At 40.2% G+C, this 26,561-nt stretch overlaps 1 protein-coding gene across 1 annotated transcript in view; it reads left to right on the forward strand.

Annotated features, from left to right (window-relative positions):
• The window catches only part of MAP1B (microtubule-associated protein 1B), a 90,719-nt gene that overhangs the window by 1,377 nt on the left and 62,781 nt on the right, over positions 1-26,561 (forward strand). The window contains exon 2 of the mRNA XM_005857999.2: positions 7,794-7,895. Within this exon, the coding sequence (XP_005858061.1) occupies positions 7,794-7,895 (102 nt within the window). The remainder of the gene's footprint in view (positions 1-7,793; positions 7,896-26,561) is intronic.

The raw sequence follows: 26,561 nt of genomic DNA on the forward strand, positions 1-26,561 counted from the left end.
AGGCTGCTGCGTGCCCCCACCTCTCCCTGAGCCCAGCTTTGTTGTGCTCCAAGTCCCCGGTTGGCAGCCCCGGCGTCCCAGACGTCCCCTCGCCCCCGACGGAGGTCGCCCGGTCCCCCTGCAGCCCCAGCCCGCGCTCTTTTCTCTTGGGGTTCGGCTGGAGCTTTTCTGCCAGGAGACACCGGCGGGTGGGCGTGGTGCAGTCCGCAGTGCGGTCTCTACGGCAGCCCGAGGCGGACAAAGGGCGTTCTCGAAGCCCCAGTTACCCTCCACCCCCCCTTCTCCCCAAAAGCCAAAAGAAAAACCTTATTTTAGATGAGAAAATAAACGCTTGTCAGTCATTTGCCTCTGCATTTGGCTGTCCCCAGAACAAAAGGCTGCAGGGTGGGGACTGGAGTTGTAGACCTGGTTCTTTTGTTTAACTTTAAGGCACAGATTTTCCCTTTCAGCTAAAAAAGAAAAAAAGAAAAAGAAAAAGTGAACAGAATTAAGACTATTTTAATCGGGGAAAAAACCAAGAATAAAAGATTTCAATAGTGATATGCCTTATTGGAACATCTCAATAACCCTTATTTTCAAACTATAAGCTTTTAATCTGATCTGTTCTAATTTAGTGTATTTGCACATTATCTCCTTGGAACATTTCACATGTACTGACTTTGGGTGTGGCTCTTTATGAATCAATGACTTTGGCTTTAAAAAAAAATGCTTTGTTTTGTGTGTGTATGTGTCAGCACCATTGCCAGGGGATAATGATACATTAAGAGGTGCTTTTCTGTCTATAAAATTTTCATAACCATCCGATGTGGTGCCAGGAGAGGGGCAATCATCCCCATTTTAGAGATGAGGGCCCAGGAAGGCAGGAAGGATGAGGGGACCGGCTCAAGGTCACACCACTGGTGACAGAAGTGCTACCCCTGCAGCAGCACTGGTTTTCTGGCCTGTCATTATGTTAGTGCAGGGCAGGCTGACCTCAGAGCGAGATCAAACAGCAGCGTCCAGAGCTTGCCTTTGTATAGTCATCCACTTGTGGGCTGCGCCCATGCAGGGAGGTGGTTCAGAAATCACCTTCCCACCATAATTATCTCCCTGCTTTGTTACTCAGCTGATCATCCTTTCAGCATCTCATTCCTCCGGGGTTCATTCAAGCTGCTTCCGTTTGAGAATAAAATAGACACATTTAAGGACACATGTCCTCTTTTTTACACTACTAGCCCTTAGTGATAAAGTTCAGATTTGTCTTCCTGACATTTTCTTTTAATTTTTAAACATTTTTAATGAAGTGGTATATAGAGAGGAAAAGGCAAGTATCATAGATGAGGAACTCGGTGAATTTTCACAAAATTTTCACAGGAAACACCTGTGTTTCCCAGAGCAAGAACCCGACATTTCTGGAATCCCAGAAGACCCCTCACGTTCCCTTTCCAATCACCGTGCCTTCCTGAGTTTTCATTCCCTAATTTGGTCAGGTTCTGCATGGAACTCCGAAATGGCTGTATTGATCCCATTAAGAATCAGCCAAGTGAGTCGCAGAGCCATTTCCTTACACACAGTAACAGATGCTGCTTTCCTCTGGAGATTGCTCTCCCGAGCCCCGGGGTCTCGGATGCAGCTCAAGCTTCAGGGCCTTCCAGTGCTAAGTGGTCCCATCGCTTTTCCGACAGTGTGAGATGACTTAGCACCAGGACAGGCCAGCTCTGTTTCCCGGGCCTGACACGCTGCTGCCTCGGCCTTCGGGCCCCAGCTGGGCCTCCTCCAGAGGTCACTCTGATACCACTGCTGTGGCTGCTGGCGCCTATGGGCCACGCCGTGTGCAGCAAGATGGAGATGCTCCAGGGGCTGTGGCTCTGATTGTGTGCTGCAGGCTGGGAAAGCAGTTCAGCATCTGTCACTCCTGCTTCCTGTTCGCCCTCCCACCTCAGCTGGTGCTCTGTGGGTTTGGAGACCCTGGTGACTTGGATTTTTGCCATCCGATTATTTATTTCATTAAATTAATTTATTTGTTATTTTTTTCCCCCATCCGATTATTGAGGAAGCCTAGAAAATCAATCTGTAGAGAGATGGTGGTAATGCGGTAAATCAACAGGCCCGAAACATCCCAATGTGGATGCTTAGTAAATGCTTCTTGAAACCAAGGAAGAGAGATGGTCACTCAATTGTATTCAAGAAGGAAAATGTAAGGTTTGGTCATTTCATCTCAAGTTTGAAACAATAGTCTTTCCTCAGATTGGTCTAGATTTATTTCATTTGTCATGCGGGACTTTATGCCAAATCATTGTCGTTACCACCACCTACAGCTTCTTGGAACCTTTTTTGCCCCCTCTCTAATTGGTCCCCAACATGAACTTAACAACCATCCCGTTTTAGCAGGGCCCCCACTCCTCCAGTTTATTTTAGGACATAGACTACCTGCATCCATGCCTTGCAAACTGAAGCCTTGTGAAAGGAGTTGTCACTGCTTCATTTTATTATTTCAAAGGAATGCTGTCAGTTTAATGCTTTCAATTACTATTAAAGAGTGTAACCTTCCTCTGGGTAGCATTGGGAATCAGCAAGATTTGTTCATAAAAAGATACATCTACTGTGTAACGTCTGTTGCCCTGGATTTTTATTTATTTTTTAAATTTTCTTTTGTTAATCCTCACCACAGGATATTTTCCCATTGATTTTGTGGAGAGAGTGGAAGGGAGGGGGAGAGACAGAGGGAGAGAGAAAAACATCCATGTGAGAGAGACACATTAATTGGTTGCCTCCCACATGGGCCCGACCAGGGCCAGGGATCAAGCCTACAACCAAGGTACATGCCCGGAATCGAGCCAAGGGCTCTTCAGTCCGTGGGCCAACACTCTGTCCACTGAGCCAAACCGGCAAGGGCAGCCCTGAATTTTTAGATGCAACTTTAGCTAATACATTGGAACTTTCTGATGTTACCTTATTGAATATTTTCAATCTAAGATGGCTAATAGAATTAAGAACCCAGGAAAATTTGGGTTTGGTTTTCATTTTATTTCAACAGGAAAAAAAATCAACACATGGTGGGAATTAAAAGAAATGTTAGAGAGTGTTAAATTTATTATATTCGTCTTTATACTTTTCAAAGTCAAAAGGCAGATGGATTTCTGCTTGCACTGCTTAATGGTATAAGGGTTCTATGATCCATGCTGAAATGTAAGCCATTTCCCAAATTTAAGGTCATTAAATTGATGATTCATTGTTAATCTTGTCCAAAAGCTTACTTTTTAAATAAGTTATAACTTTTAGACCAATAAAATAATTATTATAAATCACTTCTTTTGTTTGTGATATTTACTAATATTATTTATCATCAATGTTTGAAAATGATGAGCTCCGAATGTAAGATATTGTTAGCATGATACATAAAATATATATTATGAACGTCACCTTGTTGGCTTAAAAAAAAGGAAGAAAGTAATTCAAAGGTTAGGTCAAGGAAAAAAATAGGACAACTTTTATCTGAGAAATAAAACCTTGAATTTAGCATTTCCTTTGTTTTAATTTTGTTTCTTTAATTTATGATATCAACCAGACTTGATCACTTTTTAGCATAGTTTTATAAGCAGAATCTTAGGGGTATAGATTAATCACTTAGATACTTGTAGAAAATATTGAAAAGCCAGTTTCTCAGAGGGGGTAACTAAAGCTCATGGAGGAAAATCAACTTGTCAAAGGCCCAAGTAACTGTCAGATAGAACGCACGGGCCATTTCAACATGGAATGCGTGGTCATGAGCTTCTGCTTTCTTCAATCTACTGTCTCTTTTAGGAAGATAGCTTTTAGCCTTTAAATGGAAGGTTTTTTTAAAAAAATTGTTGGTTTCATGAAAGAATCCTGCAGAATGCTTGCATGACTGATAAACTTGGCCAGATCTAACCAGTATAAAGTTAGGGAACCTGGCTCCTCATTGTTCACTTTGACTTCTCCTGGCTCCTCATTGTTCACTTTGACAGTGACACCCGCCCCACCCTCCACCCCCCATACACACACATACATACACATACGTACAGCCTTTTCTTCTTTTTCCACCTAAAACTTCATGTGCACTCTAGCCTGCCCTTTGTGCACTACTACCCCCTGAGGTCGGAGAGCTGAGAGAGAAAGATCCTTTGTTACCCCCTGATCTCTGTGACTGGAGAACTGGTGACAGAGTGATGGCACTCCTTCCAGATTAGGTGGGAGAGTTCTCAGGATGCCTGGCCATAGTTTAAAAAGTGGAGGTTTGTCTCCTCCAAAGGATGGAGTTGCTCTTTTGCCCCCACTTGGGTAAGCCAGTAAGGAGCACAGTCTCCATGGAGTGTTGGAGTAGCAAAGCCTCAGGGAAGAGCTTGACCTGTTGTTTCCTGGGGGGAGGGGGGGCGGTGTGGGGGAGTCATCAGAAAAGGGCCCGGAATTTATCCTGGCTTCTCTACAACCCATCAGAGACCAGGATGACCTGCTTTTGAAAGCCAGCACTCTACTATTCCCTCTCTGAATTCAGGGGAGAATGTGGGAAGGGCCAAAGAAGATACATATTTTTTTTGTCCTACAAGCTTTAGAGGGCCCACTAGTGGCTTCCTCTTAGACACAAAGGGAAGATATATAATCTACTAAATGCAGCATGAACCTTCATTGAGAAATACTATTTCTCTTTACTGATATTATTCATTAAAAGGTACAAAATAATTCCAAAGTATTTTATTTCTAAAATTGGTATAGAAAGTGGTATAACTCCAAAAATTTCCTAACTAAAATAACCAATAAATCCATTATAACCTTTATTTTATAAGTGGTAGTAGTGATTATGCATTGCTAAGAAATAATTTGGCTAGAAATTGCTCCCTTGAAAAGAGAACCTTAATTTTTTAGTTTCATTGGGTGAATTAAAATGGGAAATATTTTTTAGCAGCTGTTTACTAGTGTAATTTAAAAATTACTAAATGGTTTTTCTATTATTTCATACTTTTTCCATTGCTAAATTACAGATCATATAACCAGGAACTTTATGAAATATAACACAAGGATTTCATTGCACATGTCATGACAAGTTAATTGAGGCCAACGGAAAAATGGCAAGCAACAATGTAAGAGCAAGTCTAAGTCTAACCCTAGATGAAGTCATTCAAATGGTGTAGCACGTTGGACATTACTCAGAACAAAGGCAGAAAAATTGTATGAATTTAATTTCAATACATATGTCTCATTATTAACTTATTGACCCAACTTGACAAGCCAGAAGACAAAGTAGAACTCAGACCTGAGCACAGAGAATCCAATCAACAATTACTAATTAAGCAGCTCAGACAGGACTCCTCAATTTTTCACACTAGATGAGTAAATAGTGTATGTTTAGATTGAAGTAAAATATTCTAATGAATTCAGACCCCTCAACCTGTCAAGCTCTCTGTGAAACAAAAAGAACCCATTTATCATTTCTGCACTAAAAAGATCCTCGATATCTCAACATGCCTTTCTTGTTAAAATTTAAATACTCCATTAGCACAAATGCAAACTGAGACTGATAATGTTTCCAGGGAGACTCATAAAATTCTCCCTTATAATTTAGCCTCTCTTTACGAATGTTAACTCTTTCCTTCCTTCCTTCCTTCCTTCCTTCCTTCCTTCCTTCCTTCCTTCCTTCCTTCTTTCCTTTCCACCTATCTAATCTAATCTACCTTGATTCTTTGCAAGATAGGAAGAATGAACAAGAGATAAATGGGAATAAATGCAGATATGCATTTATTTTTAGGATTTAGAGGTGTATTTAAATAACGCAAGTCTTTCCCACGGATTACTGTGGAGAAATTTCTCCCTCCCTATGGTGGACATACATCTATTGGAAAATATTCTTCATAGTTGAAAAAGTGTTTGGTGTATAATCTGAATACATATACATATTTTTTTGGGCGCCCTTGACTGGGACTTAAACCCGAGACCCTTTAGTGTGCAGGCCAGTGTTCTAACCACTTAGCAACACTGGCTAGGGCTGAAGATATTTTTGATGTATAGTCAACTGAGTTTCCAGAATATTTTGTAATGTGTGTGTATTCTTTCTTATATTTTTATATGTTTTTATATTTCCCCAAATAATTAGATGGCTCATGGTAGAGCCAGTATATAGTATCCATAATTATATCTTTTGCCTGGGTGTCCTTCCTTCCTTCCTTCCTTCCTTCCTTCCTTCCTTCTTTCCTTTCCACCTATCTAATCTAATCTACCTTGATTCTTTGCAAGATAGGAAGAATGAACAAGAGATAAATGGGAATAAATGCAGATATGCATTTAGGATTTAGAGGTGTATTTAAATAACGCACTCCTGTATGTACTTCCAAGTCTGTGCACCCGACTAATGACCAGCAAAAATGATAATTCACTAGCTGTGTTATACCTACTTTCAAGCCCTGCCCTTAGTAGGTATGTAGTAAATGATTGTAGTTCCAGAGATTTGTTCCTGGCAGTTAAGTATGCCCGTGCAAAGGTACAATTATGGATACTACACACTGGCTCTACCATGAGCCATCTAGTTATTTGGGGAAATATAAAAATATATAAAACACATACCCACTCCACCAGTGTTTTGTGGTTCCTCAGTTGACACTGGCTTGCTCCTCAGATTTCCCTTCTCTGATGTCCTCTGGGCTCCTTTCTGCATCTCCTTTGGGAGGGCAGGAGAGAGGAGGGCAGAGGGGCAAGAAGGAGGAGACTAGGGAGGGAGGGCAACAGCAGTCCTTGCCCGGGTATCCTCTCACCCCAGCTTCCAGCCTAGTGACAAAGGACCAGGACTGAGGCAGGTCTGCCCTGGCACAGTCTGGAATGTGTGGGTTCTTGACTTCATGCAGGAAATATTTCACGATACTAGTCCAGTGATTTTGAGGTATGTTTATTAAAGCTGGGGACAGTGAAACAAAGGAAAGGCTTAAGACAGAAGAGGCAAGATCAGAGCAACAGGAGTGAGCATAGGCAGAGCTGCCTTGGTCCTTTAGAAAGAGGCAGCAGTGAGCTTCTGTGGGAATAGACAGTGCATGGCCCCCAACTCTGTAGAAAGTTTATGAAGTATAAAAAGTGGCCACATTTCTTTGTCTCTGGATGAGAAAATGCAACACAACTAACAATTGTGAATGAAAGAACTGCTTGCCAACCTGAGCAGGTAAAATAAATGCCTGGGAGGACAGACAGGCTAAGTCTTGAAGACTGAGATCCAGCCTTTTCATCAAAGATCACACAAACTTTTCATTGATATCCAGGGGTTAACAAACTAAGGTCAGAAGTGGGATGGATAAAGAAAAGAAACTGTACATGCACACAAAATGCATAGGCACACTGCAGGAACATTTAAAAAGCAAAGGCCTGGGCTCGAATGCCAGCCCCTGTGCCGCTGGCTTTCCCACCCTCATCCTACATTTTCTTGCCACTTACAAGTAGACCACGGGGAAGCCAGATTGTCTGGTGGCCTCTTAACTGCTTCAGAACTCACCATCTTTCTGTCCTTTCTATTCCCTTGATGGAGGAAAGCCTGTCATTTTCCTAATAACTGTTTTCTTTTACTCTTGCAGAAAAGCTGCATTTACACTTTACAAGGGACAGAAGTTCAGTCCACATTGCTAGTTATCCCTCCTTTGCGGCCTGGTGGAGAGAACTCCCTGGCCCTCCCATCTTGTGGGCATCCCATCACCACGCTCTTCAGAAAAGGAGTTTCCACATCCTTCCTGAAAGCCTGAGACTTGTCACAGTGATGCTTTCCTAACCATTCTGAAATGATCAACTGGAAGTCTGTCAACTGTTTTCCTTTTCCTCCTTAGGAATCCGATCATGGGACACAAACCTGATTGAATGCAACTTAGACCAAGAACTGAAACTTTTTGTATCTCGACACTCTGCAAGATTCTCTCCTGAGGTCCCAGGTGAGACTTGGGTTTAGTATTAGTCAACTTAGAATTTGAAAGGATGGGGAAATAGGCCATTGACTGGAAAACTCTGCCTGGGTTATCAAAAAAGACTTTCTCTTATTGCTGAAGGATTCTTTGTATTTGTGCACAAGGGGGGTCTGGCCGGTCTGCTCCAATGGGGGCCCATTGGGCCAGGCCAGTGGGGATGGGAGGCTGCAGACTGTTGGCAGCCGGCCCCGCCCCTGATCGGGGTGTTGGGGGCTGATCAGGCCCAGATCAGGCTGGTTGGCTGCCGCAATGTGCGTCATAGTCACCAGTTGTTCTGGTCGTTCTGGTCATTCCGCCGTTCTGGTTGCTGGGCTTTTATATATATAGATTAGGTTAGTCAGAAGCCATATTTTAAGAAATTCAGCTTAAGTTGTCATTGTGTGGGTTATATATTTTGTGTATTCTTACAGGTTTTTAAACTTCTGGGGTATTTTTTAATTATTATTATTATTTTTTGCTACTTCACTGTACTCTGACCTTACATGTTACTCAAATGAAGCTATGACTATAAATTAGATGCTTCCAGAATCTCACAACCCAACACCCTCCCAAGAAAAAGGAAACATCTGCATTTCAAAATAAAATATACATCATAATTTCATCCTTGAAATATCATACACTTTTCTTAATAGAGGTAAAAGAGTCTGAGGTTGCAATTGCTGTTAAAATAGCCTTTCTTTCAGAAATGAAAAAGAGTGCTACAGGAAATTAAAGGTAAGGACACAAAAATTTTTCATATGTGAAGATGCTCCCAATAACCAGTCACTGAAAAGGGACCAGGACTGAGGCAGGTCTGCCCTGGCACAGTCTGGAATGTGTGGGTTCTTGACTTCATGCAGGAAATATTTCACGATACTAGTCCCAGTGATTTTGAGGTATGTTTATTAAAGCTGGGGACAGTGAAACAAAGGAAAGGCTTAAGATAGAAGAGGCAAGATCAGAGCAACAGGAGTGAGCATAGGCAGAGCTGCCTTGGTCCTTTAGAAAGAGGCAGCAGTGAGTCAGCTGGGCGGTGTGGACTCAGGAAACAAGTTATAGAGGCAAAAGGAGGGCCCTTGCAGACAGGTTCCGGGGGTTGCTCAGGATGAGCTGCCGTTGCCTGCTGCTCCCCTGGTTGTAAGTGTCCTGGGAACTTTTAGAGCTTAGAAATAAAGCAAAGATACACACCTGAGGAAAGATGGGGGGTGTGGGGGGAAGGCATGTGCATGCCCAAGGGAGAGCACACACTGGGTCCTTTGCCTTAAGGGTTTTTATCTGTTTTCTAAAGATGGGAATTTTAGGGGAGGATCTCAATAGAATATTCATCAGCTTTCCAGGTGTGTCCTTTGACATGTCGATGCATCAAAATAAGCATATAGAGCAGTGGTTCTCAAACTTCTGGCCCTTTAAATACAGTTCCTCATGTTGTGACCCAACAATAAAATTATTTTCGTTGCTACTTCATAACTGTAATGTTGCTATTGTTATGAATCGTAATGTAAATATCTGATATGCAGGATGGTCTTAGGTGACCCCTGTGAAAGGGTCGTTCGACCGCCAAAGTGGTCACGACCCACAGGTTGAGAACCGCTGATATAGAGGGACCAGGGTCATTCTCTGGTCAGTTTCACCTTCAAAGAATGTCACTGGAAAGGGACTGGGACTGAGGCCAGTCTATCCCAGCTTGGTCTCGAATGTGTAAATTATTTGATCCTAAGTGTCCTTGGTTAGGAAAGATGAGATCTTGGGATTTATTAGCTTGCTGTAAATTGCTCAGCCATCTGTTTCGCTGTCTGTCTCAGTTTCCTCATGCCACTTGCCAAAGGATTTTCCTAGCTTCTTACTCTCTTGCCTCACTCTGACCTCTAGGCCTGAGAATGTAGTTGGACTCACTCATCTTATCTTCCTCTTGAGAACAGTGACCCATATTTCTGTCAGTTGGTTACATTTAGGATTATGAGCAGAATTGCTGGCCCATAAAGACTCCAAACCTGGGATGATTTTCTCCAAAGCTCTGCCATTGATCATTCATAGCTACTATATTCCATTTTATTTCTTGAATATCACTTAAATTTTATGTGATTTCTCTCAGTTGGTTACATTTAGGATTATGAGTAGAATTGCTGGCCCATAAGGACTCCAAACCTGGGATGATTTTCTCCAAAGCTCTTTGATCATTCATAGCTACTATGTTCCATTTTATTTCTTGAATATCACTTAAATTTTATGTAAAATAGAGTAGAGCATACTCTTTTCTGTCTACATGATTTTGTTGTATGATTGCTAATTTTATTGGCATTGATATAAAATCAGGAATGGGCTCTGCCTCTTTTTGACTGACCACATCATGTTCAATTAGCCTTGTCCATACTGAGATTTGAAACCACTTACAGAATGTCAGTGCCTTTATGAATCACATTTGTCTGCAGCAGTATGCCCATGAGACAGACCCAGTTCTTCTCTCTGAGTTTGATATTAGAATAAAATTCTATGTATTCTAGTTAGCAAATGAATTGTGGACCCAAAACATGGAATCGTGTAAATGTGCTAAGAAAAACATAGCAAGAATTGCCTCATTAAAAGTTAAATCTGCTGCAAAGCCACTTGCAAAATCAGCTCTTTGTATTGAGAAAAGCGAGAATGATCCTGGAATTATCAGATGGCACATGGTTTGCTGAAGTAAAGGTACAGTATGTGTTTCTCTTATTGTTACTGTGTTGTATTTTTGTGTCTTGCATATCTCCATAACTTTTAAAATCATCTCACAAAAAGGAAAATAAGGGAAGTACCCTTTTCCAACAAGTATGTTTCAAAATGTAAATTCAAGCTTTTATTATCCTTTCTCTGTAGGTTGTTCTGGCTTTCTTACTATGACTGTTTGTAAGACTACTTCTTTTGTTTTGTTTGGGGGGGGGGTGTAAACAAAGCCTGTGATTCCCATTGTGCTCATTCATACTTGGATTGACTTTATAGAATGACAGCTGTGTATTGCAAAATGCAAGGCTGCAAGAATTACTAAAGAATTAACTGTTTTTGGACCAAAGACCTAGCATTACTCTAGTGGACTAGGAAGGTCAAGTCTCCCCCAAACCACCACGTTAGCCTAATGTACCATTCTCCCTCCTTTTCCTGTCACCTACAGTAAGGGCTGGTTACCTACCTACTTGTATCAGTGCTGTGCTGGGTGCTGTGTCTAGAGATGGCTTATAAAAGACTGGTGATTGCCTCAAATGCACCTAACAGCTCATGTAGGAAAATTAACTTTAATACTCTCTTTTCCATCATTGTGTCTTCTGCCTATTAGAATAATTAAAAAATTTTGAGAATCCAAATCCTCACCAGCAACATAGCCTAATGTACTAGTTTTTAGATGTGGTTTTGAAGTTCATTTTGCCTATTTCTTCAGGATTGCAGGTCTCATTCAAGACCACCCTGAAAGGTTTAGTCATCTTGAACAAATATCCTTTAAGCAGGAACCTGGACTGTGATGCTTTCTCTGCATAAGTGGGGGTCGCATGGTATGAATGGTGAGGTTGTAGGTACAACCCCCCCGCCGTTCTCCAGGATGTGAGCCCTCGGATCTGACCAGCTCTGGCATACTTTGATTCTTGGGATGGTCAGTCATCTAAGGCCATCTTATTTTCCAAATCCTGTTGCAACATTGCCTTCCCTAAAAATCCTTCAACAAACATCTGCTGTGTGCCCCGATGTAAAACCATGCCTGGCCACATCTAGGCTGGGCTCCAGCAAGACCAGTCATTGTGAGAGGAAACATGAGGCCTTTTCACCAACACTCCTCAGGCTTCCACTCCAGTGAATGTTGAACACTTGAATCTTTTCAAAACAGAGCGACGGTCTTATGTTTGCTTATATTTATGAATTCAAATACTGTCCTAAAAGTTTTATTTACACATATAGCATGTTTTTGTATCTTAATTATGTTGGATGAAAATCATTTTTATAAGTCTTACCACAAGAGTAGAGTTAGGTACCATGCTTCATTTTCCATTCCAATTTGATTCTTCCCCTAATTTAACTTTTATTGTCACCTACATATAACAATAGAGCAGGATGTCTCCTAGGGATTATAAGAAGTGCCCCATGATTATTGGTGTTAGACAAACATCATTTCAAAACAACAAACAAACACAAACCATTCCCAGGACAAGGGATACCAGAAGGAAAATTAATTTTAATATTCTCTTTTCCATCATTGTGTCTTCTGCCTAATAAAATAATTAAAACATTTTGAGAATTCAAATCCTCACCAGCAACATAGCATAGTGATTAAGAGTGCAGATTCTGGATCCTCGCTCTGACAATCATTTGCTAGAGGATCTCGGACAAGTCACTTAATCATTTCATGCCTCAGCTTATAAAGCAGGGATTTATAATACTTCAGAATTTTCATGAGGATCAAATGAATTAATGCATGTAAAGATCTTGAAACAGTGCTTGTCACATAGTAAAACAATAAATGTGAGCTAGTGTTAAAATTGTCTCCCTTATTGAATATCTATTTGACTTGTATATTTGGTGATTATTATTATCTATGGGAAATACTGGATTTAGATATTGGCTAACTTTCTTTTTGTAATGATATTAAAGTTTGTATTAAAGATGTTTCTCAGAGAAACAATTGCCTTCAGCATGATCAGAAGGAACATCGCTGCTGATTATGTGTAGGGGGCAGCAACATTCCATGACTGAGTTTAGGAAGATCCTTTGGATGTGAGAGCAAAAAGGCGGCATAATGCTAAGGTGCTGGCGTAGTAAACCATAGAGCAGGGTCAAAAATCATTTCAAAATGGTCCTGTTGGTGCCCATGGGAAGATGCTGATGTGGGTGAGGGTGCTAGTCTGCTTTCTCACTGTGATAATCTATTCATGTGTAGGGGAGGAAAATATGTTCATCTACCTTTATAGGTTCTGTTAGCTGTTCTATTAGCTAAATTGACAAAGACAGATTAACAGGAGAAAAACAAATTTAACCTCACAAAGACCCAAGGAAGGGCAAGTTGTGTCGGTGAGGGTTTTATGCCCCCCCGCCCCCCAAGTAATGCAATAAAGGCCTGGAGCTTCAAAGAGGAGGAGGGTAATTTATAGGACAATAAGAGCGGACATTTGGTAATTAGATGTTTGCCCTGCCTATACAGGTAGGTCATTCAAGTAAAGGTTATCTTTGTTAATAGCTCTTTCTATGAGCCAGGCCCCCTAATTAAATTCTCCTAGGTAGTTAAGGGAAAAGTAAAAGTTTTTCTTGAATCCGTGGGATCTTGCCTTCCGCTCAAGAAATTCCACGCGCCAAAGTGGCGTATTTGGGGTCACATACTCTGTTCCCTTGCAACTTCTTCCACTCCATTCTACCACACGATTCTTTCTTCTGTTCTCTCCAATCAGCAAGTAACTGTAAAACTTTGCCAGTTTTAAGAAACCAAGATTTCTGGCAGTTTATTTTTTTAGGCAACTGAATAAATAGTAAGACCTTGGCATGTTTACATTTTGTCACTGGCTTTATAAAACTCCTAGATCCCGTTCACACAAACCTGCCTACAATGTGATTGATTTTGTAATGTGTACATGGGTGGTTCTGTTTAAGAACCCAGGCCTTTTCTCTGGAAGATAAACAAACCACAGCTGAGCACGGTCAGATTTGTGCTGAGTGACTGCTAAAACTATCTGGCCTGGAGATTGTTTTCTAGTGGAGAATTCAAATCAAGACCCTTGAATTTAAGTCATGCGAATCCTCTACTCCCTTTGACATTAATGAGGCCAGGTTTTATGCTATTTGCCAGTAGAATGATAAGGAAATGCTAAAACGCCTGTAGCAGAGATCTAAGGCTATTTTCAGTCGTCTCCTTTCTCTGTCTAGACTTGTATGTTTAGTCTGTCGTTGTACAGAGTTATAGCCTAATAGTATGTGCCTAGAATGCATTAGCTGCTCTAATGGAGATCAGGGAGTAATGAACGTGTTTTCAGCCCAGCTCCCATCCTTTAACAATAAAGCACACAAATGCATGTTCGGTTGCATCCTAGAGGCTGACTTAACCCTCAAGGAGCCTGCGATTTCAGAGGGAACTTGATCCTCATGTTTTCTCTCTCAGGTGCGCACACACGGGTACAGGCACCTGCCCACATGCCAACACCGCTCAGCTCACTGTTTCTCATGGCGTCGTCATCTAAGGTTATGGAAGGAATCCCAGTATTAGAAGAAAATGACAAATCAAGAGCGTTATCTGTGTTGAAGTAACCAGACCTCTGTTTAGCATCCCTTGAGGTCAATGCCGCCCGCCTGGGAAGGAGACTCCTATTTTCATGCAAATCACTCGCCTTTCTTACACTTGCCCTTTGCCCTCAGCTTCCCCAGCCTGTGGGCTGCAGTTGGGGGAGGGAGTAATCAGCAGCCGCTCCTGCTCCAGTGCTCCCATTCATTCCTCCCGTCAACTGCCTGGTCGCCCCCAACTGAATGCCTTTGGAAGGATGAAAGGGCCAAACTTTCCAAAGAGAAGAACGAGAATTTATAGTGTGTGCTACACAAGGCATAATTCCTGCGAGGTTTACATTTTGCACAACTTTGAAACGTGGGGATTCTTTATATCCAGAGATCCTCACACAGGGATGTATTTTTTTCTGATGCAGGTTCGGCCAACAAAAAAGAATAACACGGTGTTTCATTGCCACTCAGGTGCCTTCATTCCTTGGGGTTGCTGATGGCTTGTTCAGACCACCCTAGAAATACCTACTCATCTCACTTTTTTTTTTTTTTTAGTAAAAAGGATGTTTTACCCTACCGACTGTAATGGCTCTCAAGCTGTTCCTAATGGGCACTGTGGAGCCACTCAGCATAGACACGCATAGGCAGGAAGGTGGCAGAAAATTGGCTGCCTGGGCCCAGTAACCATTTGGGGGGGATGTCAGTAATTTGCCATTAAATCCAACTAAGTGCATTACAAAACAGCTTCTAACACTGCCAATCCAGGGCAGCTTTTGTCTTCATTGCAGAAACCAAAGAGAGCCCATGGTTTTTGCTAGTACAGGGTTTTTTTGTTTGTGTGTGTGTGTTTTTTTATAGCACTCAATATCAGCAAACCACCTAGCAAGTACAGTCCCTTTACTCTTTACTGTCCAGTTTTGCATGTTTCTCTCTGGGGCAGTTTGTTCAGCATTTATGAAGGCATGCTAGAAATAATGGTGGAAGAGGAATAAAGCGTAAACTCAGAGATTTCCTTTTTAAAATGTCAAGTACTATTTTTGAGTGCTTATTAATAAGCAAGTAATTGTAAAGGGATAGATTGAAGAATAAGGCGTTCCACTGTTTAGTATTCAGTTGGAAAAATTTCATTCACAGCTTTAGGAAACACTGAGTGTTTTCTTAATTTGCAAACGTGTGTGTGTGTGTGTGTGTGTGTGTGTGTGTGTGTGTGTGTGAAAGAGAAGAGAGAAGAGAAGAGAGATTTAGATTTCCTCAAATTCCTAAAGAAAAGAATGAGAATAGAAATCATAACAAGCATTGCAGTTTGATTGTTCAACCACAGATTTAGTGGTAGTGACAAAGGTTACCCAGGTACCAGCACCCCCACCCTCAGCCGCAACCCAGGACTAATTAAATGTTACCCAGGCAACCATCAAGTTTCCCCAAACATCATACTCCAGGGCTTATGCCTTTGTTTTCTTTGTTGTGACCTTAGGGTAATTTCTATTGCTGGGAAGTCAGATTTCTTTGGTCATAGAAAAATGTGAGAAAGAAAGAAGTGCCCCTGGGGAAGTACACTTAGAAATGACCACAGGGACTGGAGAAACTCACATAAACACAAGACAAAAATAATGTTATTTTAATAAACTATTCCAACTTATGTTAAAGAGCTGCAATTACTCAGAACTGATGAGATAATTGATTACAGAAAACACAACAAGAGAGTCTACACATGATTTAAAAATGAAAGTATCTAATTAAAAATGAACAAAAAAGACCCGGGGAAGGTGGTGCTTTATTGGCTATGACCCCTGTCCGCAGTTGTATCACCCCTCATTTTAGAGACTCCAACTGAGTTTGCCTCTAAACAGTGCCTTGTGGGTTTAATTGTCTGAGGGGTTAAGATAAAAATGAACATTCCGAGGACTGCCTTGGTATAGAAAGTCCTCTAAACCTGCACTTTGCCAGCCCTTTCTTAATCAAACAGGTTTCACTGGAGGCTGTGTGTAAAGGAGCCCCAGTTGAGCATTTTGGACCAAGTTCACAGATTTCCTTGTTTGCATCACACAGGAATCGCCTGGGGAAGGAACAGCTGGTGCCCCGAGGGAACACACACATCCCTAGTGCACCTGCCCCAAGGACACTGCTCCATACACAGTTTGCTTTTGTGTTCCCGAAATGTCAGTCCATGGAAATGTCACATTTGGGGAAGTTCACTTGATAGCACTAAGACTAAAGATGGAGCAAATTCTGCAAGCCACGCCAGCAGCACTCTTGGTGCATGCAGAGCTCCTGAGTCATTTGGAGTAGCTGCTCTCGGCCTTCTGAATGGTCACCTAGAGGTTTTGATGTTTGTGAAAGACCTGCAAAACAAATGGGGGAGAGAGAGAGAGAGAGAGAGAGAGAGAGAGAGAGAGAGAGAAGGAGGAAGAGAAGGAGGAGGAGGAGGAGAAAGAGAAAAGGAAGGCATACCTTATCTTCTAATTCATTTGGTAGGAGATAATCTTTTCACAGTATATGGTATATCTTTTTAGAAGGTGCCCTATTATCAGTCCCAATCTTCCATTAAATATTTATGTAGTAGTTCCTGTAGCAAGACATGGTCTAGTTCCTAGCTCGGCAGGCAATTAGATGTCTAAGTAGTCCTGGCCTGAGAGTTGTTTACAACTGAGCATGGAAATAAGATAACAGAACAAGTTAGTGTATAATATGTGTCAAATGAGAATTTTGTAGGAGGAGCCTTCTGTAAATTCTGTTTGCTTGGGCTATTTTAAAAATGCACATACATAAAAATAGTCACTAGCATCATATTATCGGCACAAATTAAGCACTGGATTCTCTTCGTGACCGAGGAATTTTGGATCCAAACAGAATTAATGATTTCGTAGTTTGGAGCTACATTTTGTGATAAGCGCTTTAACTTAATTATGAAGAGACTGGCTTGCTATTTTAAGGATTCATGCTCTCTGAAAGCATGTGAGCACAAAACTGCTGAAATGAATGTATAGGCTTGATTTCAAGATTGTCTTCATCTCTGAGTGCTGGAACAGTGTCCATTGGCAGACTCGGAAGACACGTGGGAGAGATTGTGAAAGTGAAAGGTTTTATGGAAATAAATCTGAAGTGATTGTTTCACTGCCCTGAGGCTAGAATGGACACATTGGAGAGCTCTGATTCAGCTGTTCCTGCAGCTTGGGAAGCAGGGAGGGCACTTGTGTTGTGAGCTGCTTCCCAGGCTCCTCCCCTCTCCAGAGTCCTGGAGGCCTGATCTAATGCAACAGCTCTGGGCCCACCAGAGACTCTTGTTGCCCAGGTAGCCCCCTGAAAAGTTGCTAAGAGGCCTTTTCTCTTCTGCAAAATGAAGGGCTTAGACTAGATCAGGGTACCTGAAACGTTGTTCTGCTAGCCATTAGTTCTGTAAATCATTAATAGTCAGTGGGAAAGAATTCCATTGTGAAATAAGTCTGGAACCGCGCATACAAGGTCATATTCTTTGAGGAGTCATAAAGTAGGTAACTGCATATAAATACACTTGTTTAATTTTATATAACAATACATTTTCTTAACCTATTTGACTAGTCACTTCCACTGCCACTTTCTTTAGAACACAGGATGGACTAAATCAGTGGTTCTCAACCTTCCTAATGCCGCAACCCTTTAATACAGTTCCTCATGTTGTGGTGACCCCCAATTTCATTGTTACAAATTGAACATAATTAAAGCATAGTGATTAATCACAAAAACAATATGTAATTATATATGTATTTTCCGATGGTCTTAGGCGACCCCTGTGAAAGGGTCGTTCAACCCCCAAAGGGGTCGCGACCCACAGGTTGAGAACCGCTGGACTAAATGATCTCTGAGTCTCCTCCAGTTTATACAGGATGGGGCAAAAGTAGGTTTACAGTTGTCTGTATGGAAAATAATACAATAATTAATAAATAATAACATAAGAATAAACTGTCTTGCATACTCCCAACTGTAAACTTACTTATGCTCCACTCTGTGTTCTGAGTCCATGAATTTTTACTAACTTGCCTCATCACTGACATGAGAAGGGGACTTGTCCTATTCTCTGTTTAGCTCGACATGGGTTTTCAACTAGGTTTTACAGTACCAATGAGAGAATTTAGTTTAGAAAATCTGCCTGTTCTGTTTGATAGGGTTATACATTCTGGGGGAACACGCACAGCGTTATGACCCTCAGTCTGATTTCCTGGTTTGGGAGTTCTTGGTCCTTAGCCTTTCCTTCTGTCTTTACCTTGTAGACAAACCAAACCAGACGAAACTTAACGGTGTTTGTACAATGCCAAACACTTGCATGGAAAGTATTTCAAAAGTCAAATTCATGAGTGTTTTATCTACCTAATGCCAAACAGGAAATAGCTGCATTTTCCCCATTATAATTAGAATTTCCACATGGACGTTTGGTGCTGCATGGAGCCTCAGATTAGCTACTTAGTCACAGATCCTTATAAAGAGGCTGAAGGTGAAATTTCATGGGTTCTGGGGATCGTCTACAGGCTGACTATGTTACAAGTGCCAGGTACAGCATTTGTATGGCTCATTGAGAATGGCCTACATTTTAATAAGCATGATCAGCTGTGCATATCTTGTTGCATGAACACCCAATTATTACAATGTAGTTTAACAAGTGAGAACAGGCAGATCTGAATGCCCTTGGGGAGCAATGCTCACATCACATTATTATTGACAGTGTACAACTTGCACTGATTATCCGGAAGGAAAAGTGATTTTTATGGTAATACATCATATGATTGTTGGGATCTAATACCTTTAAGGTAACAATTTCAATTTGTCCTATCCCCAATTTGATCATATTTGCAAAAAAATGTTTAATTCAATCACTAAAACATATATGTAACGTTATTTTTACAGCAAACTTAACAGAGTTTTCTAAAAACCAAAATGAAATAATCTATGTACAATAACATTAATGATAGTAGATAGTATCTCTATGGATGAGAAATAGGGTGGTCTTGTTAATCAAATAGGAGTTGCCAATAATTTCCTTGTGGGATTATTATTTTTTTTGAAGTTTTAGAATTCAGTGATATAGTCCTTTCTTTTATACGAACACCTTGATTTTATCTAGAATTGACGTAGAATTGCTAAACCAAATTTATACGTTAGCCCGTGTTATATTTAAACTATTGATAGAACACATGCACTTAGAAATCTGTTATTCCTTCTTTCTCCCAAACAGAGGAATATTTTCAAAGGGAGTTTTTACAAAAGAGATATTGTACTCCTTGGGCAAATATTAGCATTTTATTGAAGCACGAGCCAAGACAGATGCACTCACACAAGAGAACACTTTACCATCTACTTGAACCCAAACTCAGAACAATCTAATTTAGTCTTCCTTGGCTGATTGAGGAGGAGAGTCCCCTGTGTCTCAGGTCCTCTTTATGAAGGCCAGTGGTAACGAGACTGTCAGAAAGGGGGCATGCTGATTAGAGACGAGTTCTTACTGCTGAAACAATATGGGCAAACCTTTATATTGGGTTGGCCAATAGCCATCTCAATTTTATTAATGTGATTGTATTTCTATCTAGGACAATGGCTGTCTCTCACTATTATATTGCTCCCAAAAATGAGTCATTCATTCTATATACTGCAAAAGAACTCAAGACTGCTAAAAAGAAAGAAGGGAAGTGTGGAGAGAATAATGATGATAATCGTCTGGATAGTTAAAAAAAATCTGAAGAGTTTGCAAAATATGCATTAGCCCACTTAATTCTTCTGTTGCATATACTACCAGTGCACTCTACTTCTAAGTCCCAATCATTTTTCCATTCTACTTTCTATATCTCTTGCATGTGAAAACGTATTTTAAAAAATAGATAATTGTTTTCTCCATGCATTGTCTAGCCTCCTAATGAGTTAATAAACACAAAAAACCAACCAAGTGATAAAAGAAATGAGAATTGAGGTTATCTTTAAAGGCGTATTGCCTGTACTCTAAAATTGTGCAGAATAGCTTTAGATCCTAAGAATAGGTTGTATGGCTAAAATTGTGTAGACATTTACATGCACATATATAATTATATGTGTATGTGACTTAGCTTTTATATTATTTCAAAAACATCTTGCTTATTAAAGAAGCATTAGAAATCCAAATAAATGTCTGTTGATGAAAAAGGTAATTTTATGTGAGTGTACCTCCTTTCCATTGTTTTCTCACCTGTATCACTCATACCTTTTCCCCAGCTAATGTCATCCATTTCCCTTCTGTTTCTTTTTTCTTCTTCTTCCCCCTTTTTCTAATACATCCTCTCTGTTCTCCAATCACAGCCTTCTTTTCTGCAAATAATGCTGGTTTGGGTTATTTTAAAACATCTAATGATATCGGTGTCTTCTTTTTAAAGAAGTATTATATTATGTATTAGTTATACATATTATACTGTGTCTTATTTTTGTTTTACACCTAGAACAGAGACTATTCATAGTCTCTGGAATAACATTTCAGCATATAAATATAAATTAAATAATTTGACAAGTTGACTCACTCCAAGCTTATCCAGAAATATGATTTCATCATCAGATAGAAATTTCTGTTGCTGGAATCCTTTAGCCAACAAATGGATTTTCTATGCATGGTAGGCAGACTCATCAAAAATATTAAACTAGCCCTAACCGGTCTGGCTCAGTGGATAGAGTGTCAGCCTATGGACTCAAGGGTCCCCACCCCCCAAAAAAGTTCCAACTTACATCTTAAAAAGAAGGAAAAGAAAAAACAACCAATCAAACAAAAACCTACTTCAAATGAGAAAAATGAAGACCAAAGGAAGAGCTTGAATCATAGGGCTCGATTTTTTAAATTTTCAGGATTCTAACTTTTCAGAAATGGCTTTTTCCCAATTGCAACTGCATGATAAGAACAAAATAATGCAATTATCTATTAACCATAGAACTAAGGAAGTCTTGGGCTACTGTCCCTTGGGAAAGAGTCTTAGAACAGTGCCTGGCACATGGTACTAGTACACGTATGACAATGAATGATGAGGTGTTACAGGTTTGAGAAAGTATTATTGGGTTTAAAAATAATATGCATAAGAAATCTGAAAATTTGCAGTGGTTGTATTTCAAACCATTTTTTAAATTACAAATTTCCTTTAAACTTTGAGGTGTGGTAAAATGTTTCTTTACAAACTACCAATCACTTTCAGAGACTTGGCAACCTAGAAGTTCTGTGAAGAGCCAGTGTGTTGAGAAGCAGTGCCCAGAACCCTTGGAGGGTGAGGGTGGGGTAAAAAAATCTATGCTCTAATCCAGCTTCTACTGCTAAGTAGATTTGTGCTATTGTGGACAAATTACTTACCATTTATGAACTTCAGTTTTATTATCTCTAAGGTTCCTTTTGTCTTTAATATTCTGTGACATAATATCAACACATAGTGAAAGAGTCATTTTAGTATTTTTAAAAAATGGTTTTCACGCCAAGTTGATAAGCATCGCTAATGTGCAAAGCCATGATGTGGTATCTGTATGAAGATTTTTGGAATTCATAGGCTAAAATTACTTGCTTGGCTGAACAATGAATTAAAACATATACACTCAATCTATTCATTAAACAAATATGTATTGCTTGTCTTAGGGGATCTGGTACTGTGTCAAATACTGAGGTTAGCAATAATGAGTAAAATCAATAATCTACAGTCCCTACGTGGTCTCCCATGGAGCACTCAGTCAAGGTAAGGGGGCAGACATTAATTAGATTGTCATACGAATACATTTCACAATCTGTGCTAAGTACCAGGAAAGAGAATATGGAGCTAAATAAGGATATAAAAGAGGAAACTGACCTAGTAAGGGGAAAAGTGAGAGAACTGTAGAGCTCAGATTTGTGACAAATACTTATTATTTTATTTTTAAGACATTGGACACTGTATGTTTCCCTTTTAATGCCATAGTAGCAATTTTGCTTAGTTTCATAGGCTCAGTATACAGATATTTCTTGAATTTCACAGGAATCAATGTGGGGTTATAGTAGCATATTTCTTAGGAAATAGGAACAATGAAACAGACATGGTTTAAAAATATTTCTATGGAGATATCATCATTCTTATAAGGATTCTACTACTTTGCTCTGATTTAAGAATGAATATAAAAGGGAACTATCTGAATTTTCATTGGCCTCTTAAAGGCATAGGATTAATTATAAATTTGATGGTCTACAAAAATCCCAGCGATAGAGGAATGAAGCAACCAAAGTTTCTGGATTAGAATTCGAAGGTTTGTCCTGTAACCTAACTGGTTCCCGAGTCCCTCTGGAACATCTCCTAGTTCCTGTAGCAAGACATGGTCTAGTTCCTAGCTCGGCAGGCCATTAGATGTCTAAGTAGTCCTCGCCTGAGAGTGTTGGTTCTGCTCTTTAATGCCTCGGGTGCTTACAGATTCAGTTTCTTCTTCCCAGCATCTTCCTTGGGTCTGCTTCACAGATATTCACCTGGTGATTGTTAAGGCTCTGGTAGGCCAGTCATCTCTTACTGATGCTGTCTTTTTTCAAGACAGTTTATAAGCAGCTTTCTTGCATCACATCTCTGATCTATTGTCATTTGTCAATTACCTGCTGGTTTAAATGTCCACTCTCCCTCTTCCATGGCATTGATATCTGTTGGCCCGACTTGGTGATGTATCTAAAATCTCAACTTCATTTTTGGAGGATGTGACTGAAGCACATACCCTATTATATTATTTGAAACCTGTACTTTTTACTGGAAAAACTAAAACCTGGCTTCACTATTAAGTTAACATAGGACTGACTTTCTTGTTCAATTTAGGATTTTATGTGACGATGTAAAAAATTTAATTGCATGTAGATGAACTTTCTCAGTCATTTGCTCACTCCCAAATCTTGGCTACTCTCCTCTTATCTGAAATTAAAATATGTTGTAAAGAAATGTGGAGATTTAAATATTTCTCATTACTTTTTCCCCCTGAAATGCTCTGAACCATTTCAGTCTGCATACCTTGATCGTTTTTTCAGGTAGCAAAGTTCTTTTCTATTTATATCCTTTTCATTGTTTCTGTTCCTGTGGTTCTGATTTCAATCTTAAAAATATGATTAACCAAAGAACTTATATGCATACATGCATTGCCCATGGACATGGACAATAGGGTGGTGAAGGCCTGACGTGGGGTGGGACCGGGTAAAAGGGGAGACATCTGTAATACTTTCAACAATAAATTTTAAAACATGTATAAATCTTATACTCAAACTCGTTTTCATGCTCATCCTCTGTCTCATCATTTTCCCTTTGATTTTTTCCCATGTTCTGGGATTAGAGCGCCTCACATCTGGCCTGCACGTCACTGTCAGTGTTCTGCAGTGTTGGTTCTGCTCTTTAATGCCTCGGGTGCAGATTTAAATACTGCTGTTGTATTTTGTCTTTCCTGCAATTTATTTTTTAATTTTATTGCATTTATTGGGGTGACCTTGGTTAATAAAATTGTATAGGTTTCAGGTGTACAATTCTATAATACATCATCTGTATATTGTATTGTGTGCTCACCACCCCAAGTTGAGTCTCTTCCGGCACCATTTATCCTCCCTTTGCCCTTTTTTACCTCCCCGCTCACTCATTCCCCTCTGGTAATTACAAGGCTGTTGTCGTGTCTATGAGTTTTTTGGCCACTCTAGCTCTCCTGCTGCCGAACTCCTCTACCCTCCACTTTTCAGCATATGACCATCTCTTTACTCTTAATCACCATAGTCAGTTTTTCTGGTTTTGTGCATTTTTATAAATATTTCAGAAATTCATAAATTTGGTTAAGGATATATTAGGTTCTTCTTCTGTTCTGCTACCATATTTAACCCACCAGGCTTCTTAATTCCAACTCAAAATAATAATGAAATGTCATCTTTATTTGTGAAAATCTGTGATCCTTATGGAATGTAGTGCCATTTTGGCATCGTGGATACACTTCAAAATGTCTTTAAGAGAGAATCACACATGTCATTTGAGTAACACAGATTCTCCCATAAAATTGATTGGTTCCATGGTAAATAGCATACCATTCTTATTGTAAATGTGCAGATATTTTGTACTATAAACCAATAGTTTCCTTTACCAAATATGTTATCTTTTTGAAAAAAGATTTTTAAGTAAAAGTGCTTTTTTAAAAAAAATAAAAAGAAGAAGGGAATCTTTGTTAATGATTAATGCTTTTAACCTCCTGTTCAAGGAAATGAATAAGAAACATTAGCCAAGCAGGAAAAGCTGATTCATCTTGTTGTAATCTTCAAATGACCTGCAACAGTTGCTGCTCTATAAAATCTGCGGTATTATTCAACCCTACTTTGTTCAGACTCATGGTATATAGCATTATCGTTTTGGTTTTTTTTTGTACTTGAAGTTCCCTAGAGCCAAATATTTCCATTTATCTAATCAGGACTTTACAGATTTCAAAAGTTTACATAACTAAATGCCTCTTTAGGGTATTGTAGATATTCCCTTCCCCCACCTTCTAGCTTCTGCTAAAGGAAGTGCCTCGTTCATTCTTATTGCCACTGGATGAAAACCTTATGAATTACAGCTTTCTTTCCAAACCTTTAGTTTCTGCATGTTTGTGAGTGAGAGTTTTATGTGTGTACATGTCTCTTGTGACACTATTTGATTGAAAAAGAAAATGCAATTTTATTTAAATGGTCACTTGGGGATATAAAATTTGCATCAGAAAATCAAACCTGAATTCATGGCGAAGGTAGTGCTTTGATTTCTGCTTCCTTTAGGGTTGTCACAGCAAGACTCCACCACCGCTTTGGTGGGTCTGATTGTATTCCCAGGGAGGGCCCACTGGGAAGCGCTGGCCTGCACCTCACAGCCACCTCCCTTACCCTGCATATTCAGCCTGTAATTACAGTGGATGTTACATTTGTCCCCAGCTTCTGTGGAATGATGTCATTGCATGTCAAATAGGGGATTAGCATGAAGAGAGAAATCCTGTTGACATTTTTATTTTCATTAAGAAGAATTTGCCTTTTACTTCATTTTGTTAGCAGGAACTGTTGTCTTCATAGGAGAAATTTTAAAAAAAGAAAAGAAAAGAGAAAAACATGAGAAGGCAGAGGCAGACGTGTGCTGGCTGTGTGAATGGACATGTGCTCTGTCGTGCCACTCTCTCAATTAGTGAAAGAGTCTGGGACACAAAGCATGCCTGGGAAATCTGCTCCCTTTCTTACAAAAGCAGAATATCCTTCTTCTCAAAGCCCACAGTGCCCGGGCCCTGCTGCAGAAAATGTCTCTGAAAAAGGAAAGCAAAGACCGTGGCCACTGCAGGCGGCTGGTCCATCAGCCGCTGAAACCTTTCCCTTTTCAAAATGGCATTGACAGAGTCTGTCTTACAGTCTCATTCCTTGCCTCTCAGGGTAAAGCTCTTTGTTCCCTTCCCATATAAAAATAATAATAACAGCAACAATACATCCGGGAGGCCTCAGCGCTGAGTCCATAGAAGAACATAATTTTTATCAATCAATTCCAACTCCTCCAATAAAAATAAATATAGGGAGAGCACTGTGATCAGAGTACCTTGGGGAAAAGGAGTCCTGTCCTCCTTTGGAGCAATATACCAGTAACTCTGCCTCAGAGAAGCTGGGTTTAAATACCAGCTCGAACTTTTAGTTGGCTCTGTGAGTGCAGTTTGAATGGCTCTGAACCTCAGTTTGTTCATCTGTACGTGGAGTTAAAGCAATAGTGACCACATCCCATAGGGTTGTGCCTGGTCCCTATTGGTTGTTGTTTTTCATATCCAAAAACACTAGCAGAAAGCAGGCTAGTGTTCGGAGGTGACCTTATAATTACTCCAGTGAGGGAAGGTGGCAACCTCGTCTCTTTCCTTTTTCTCTCCCGTTTCTGTCATTCTTGCAGACACAGATAAGGGAAGCTGCTCTTTCGGCCTAGATTCCTTCCCTGGGGAGTGGACCAGAAGCCACAAGATGGAGGGTCCCTGGGTTAGATGGGCCCTGGAATTTCAGTCTGGAATTTTGCCAGAGCATTGGACGGATTTTTTTTTTAAGTCCCCCAGATTTTTCCTGGGAGATTTTCAAACCCTTACGTTTCACAGTTCTCTATATTTGGACACCAAGCTTTTCTTAGCACCCAGTTTCTTTGGAACAGAGTTGTCCTGTGAAGAAGGATGAATCCAAACCGAATCAGGTCCTCTTGCCGGGTGATCATTTTCCATCCAGGTTGCCCTGGAGCCTTTCCATTTCATCTTTGTTTTGCCTTGAAAGGTACCTAGTGAGTTATTTCTCTTTCCTCGCCTGAATTTTCAGGTCCAAGTACCTAGCTGATAGTTGCTTATTAGAATGATATTTAGAAGTAAGATACTGAATCACACTTGCTATTGAGGTATATATAGCACATCTAAATTTGACCAAAAGGCTTCAGTTGTAATTCTTGAAGGTCAGTGTGTCCCATTGCCTGGTTGGAAGGA

Source organism: Myotis brandtii, unplaced genomic scaffold, assembly GCF_000412655.1.
Source record: "Myotis brandtii unplaced genomic scaffold, ASM41265v1 scaffold115, whole genome shotgun sequence".
In the NCBI taxonomy this organism is placed as follows: domain Eukaryota; kingdom Metazoa; phylum Chordata; class Mammalia; order Chiroptera; family Vespertilionidae; genus Myotis; species Myotis brandtii.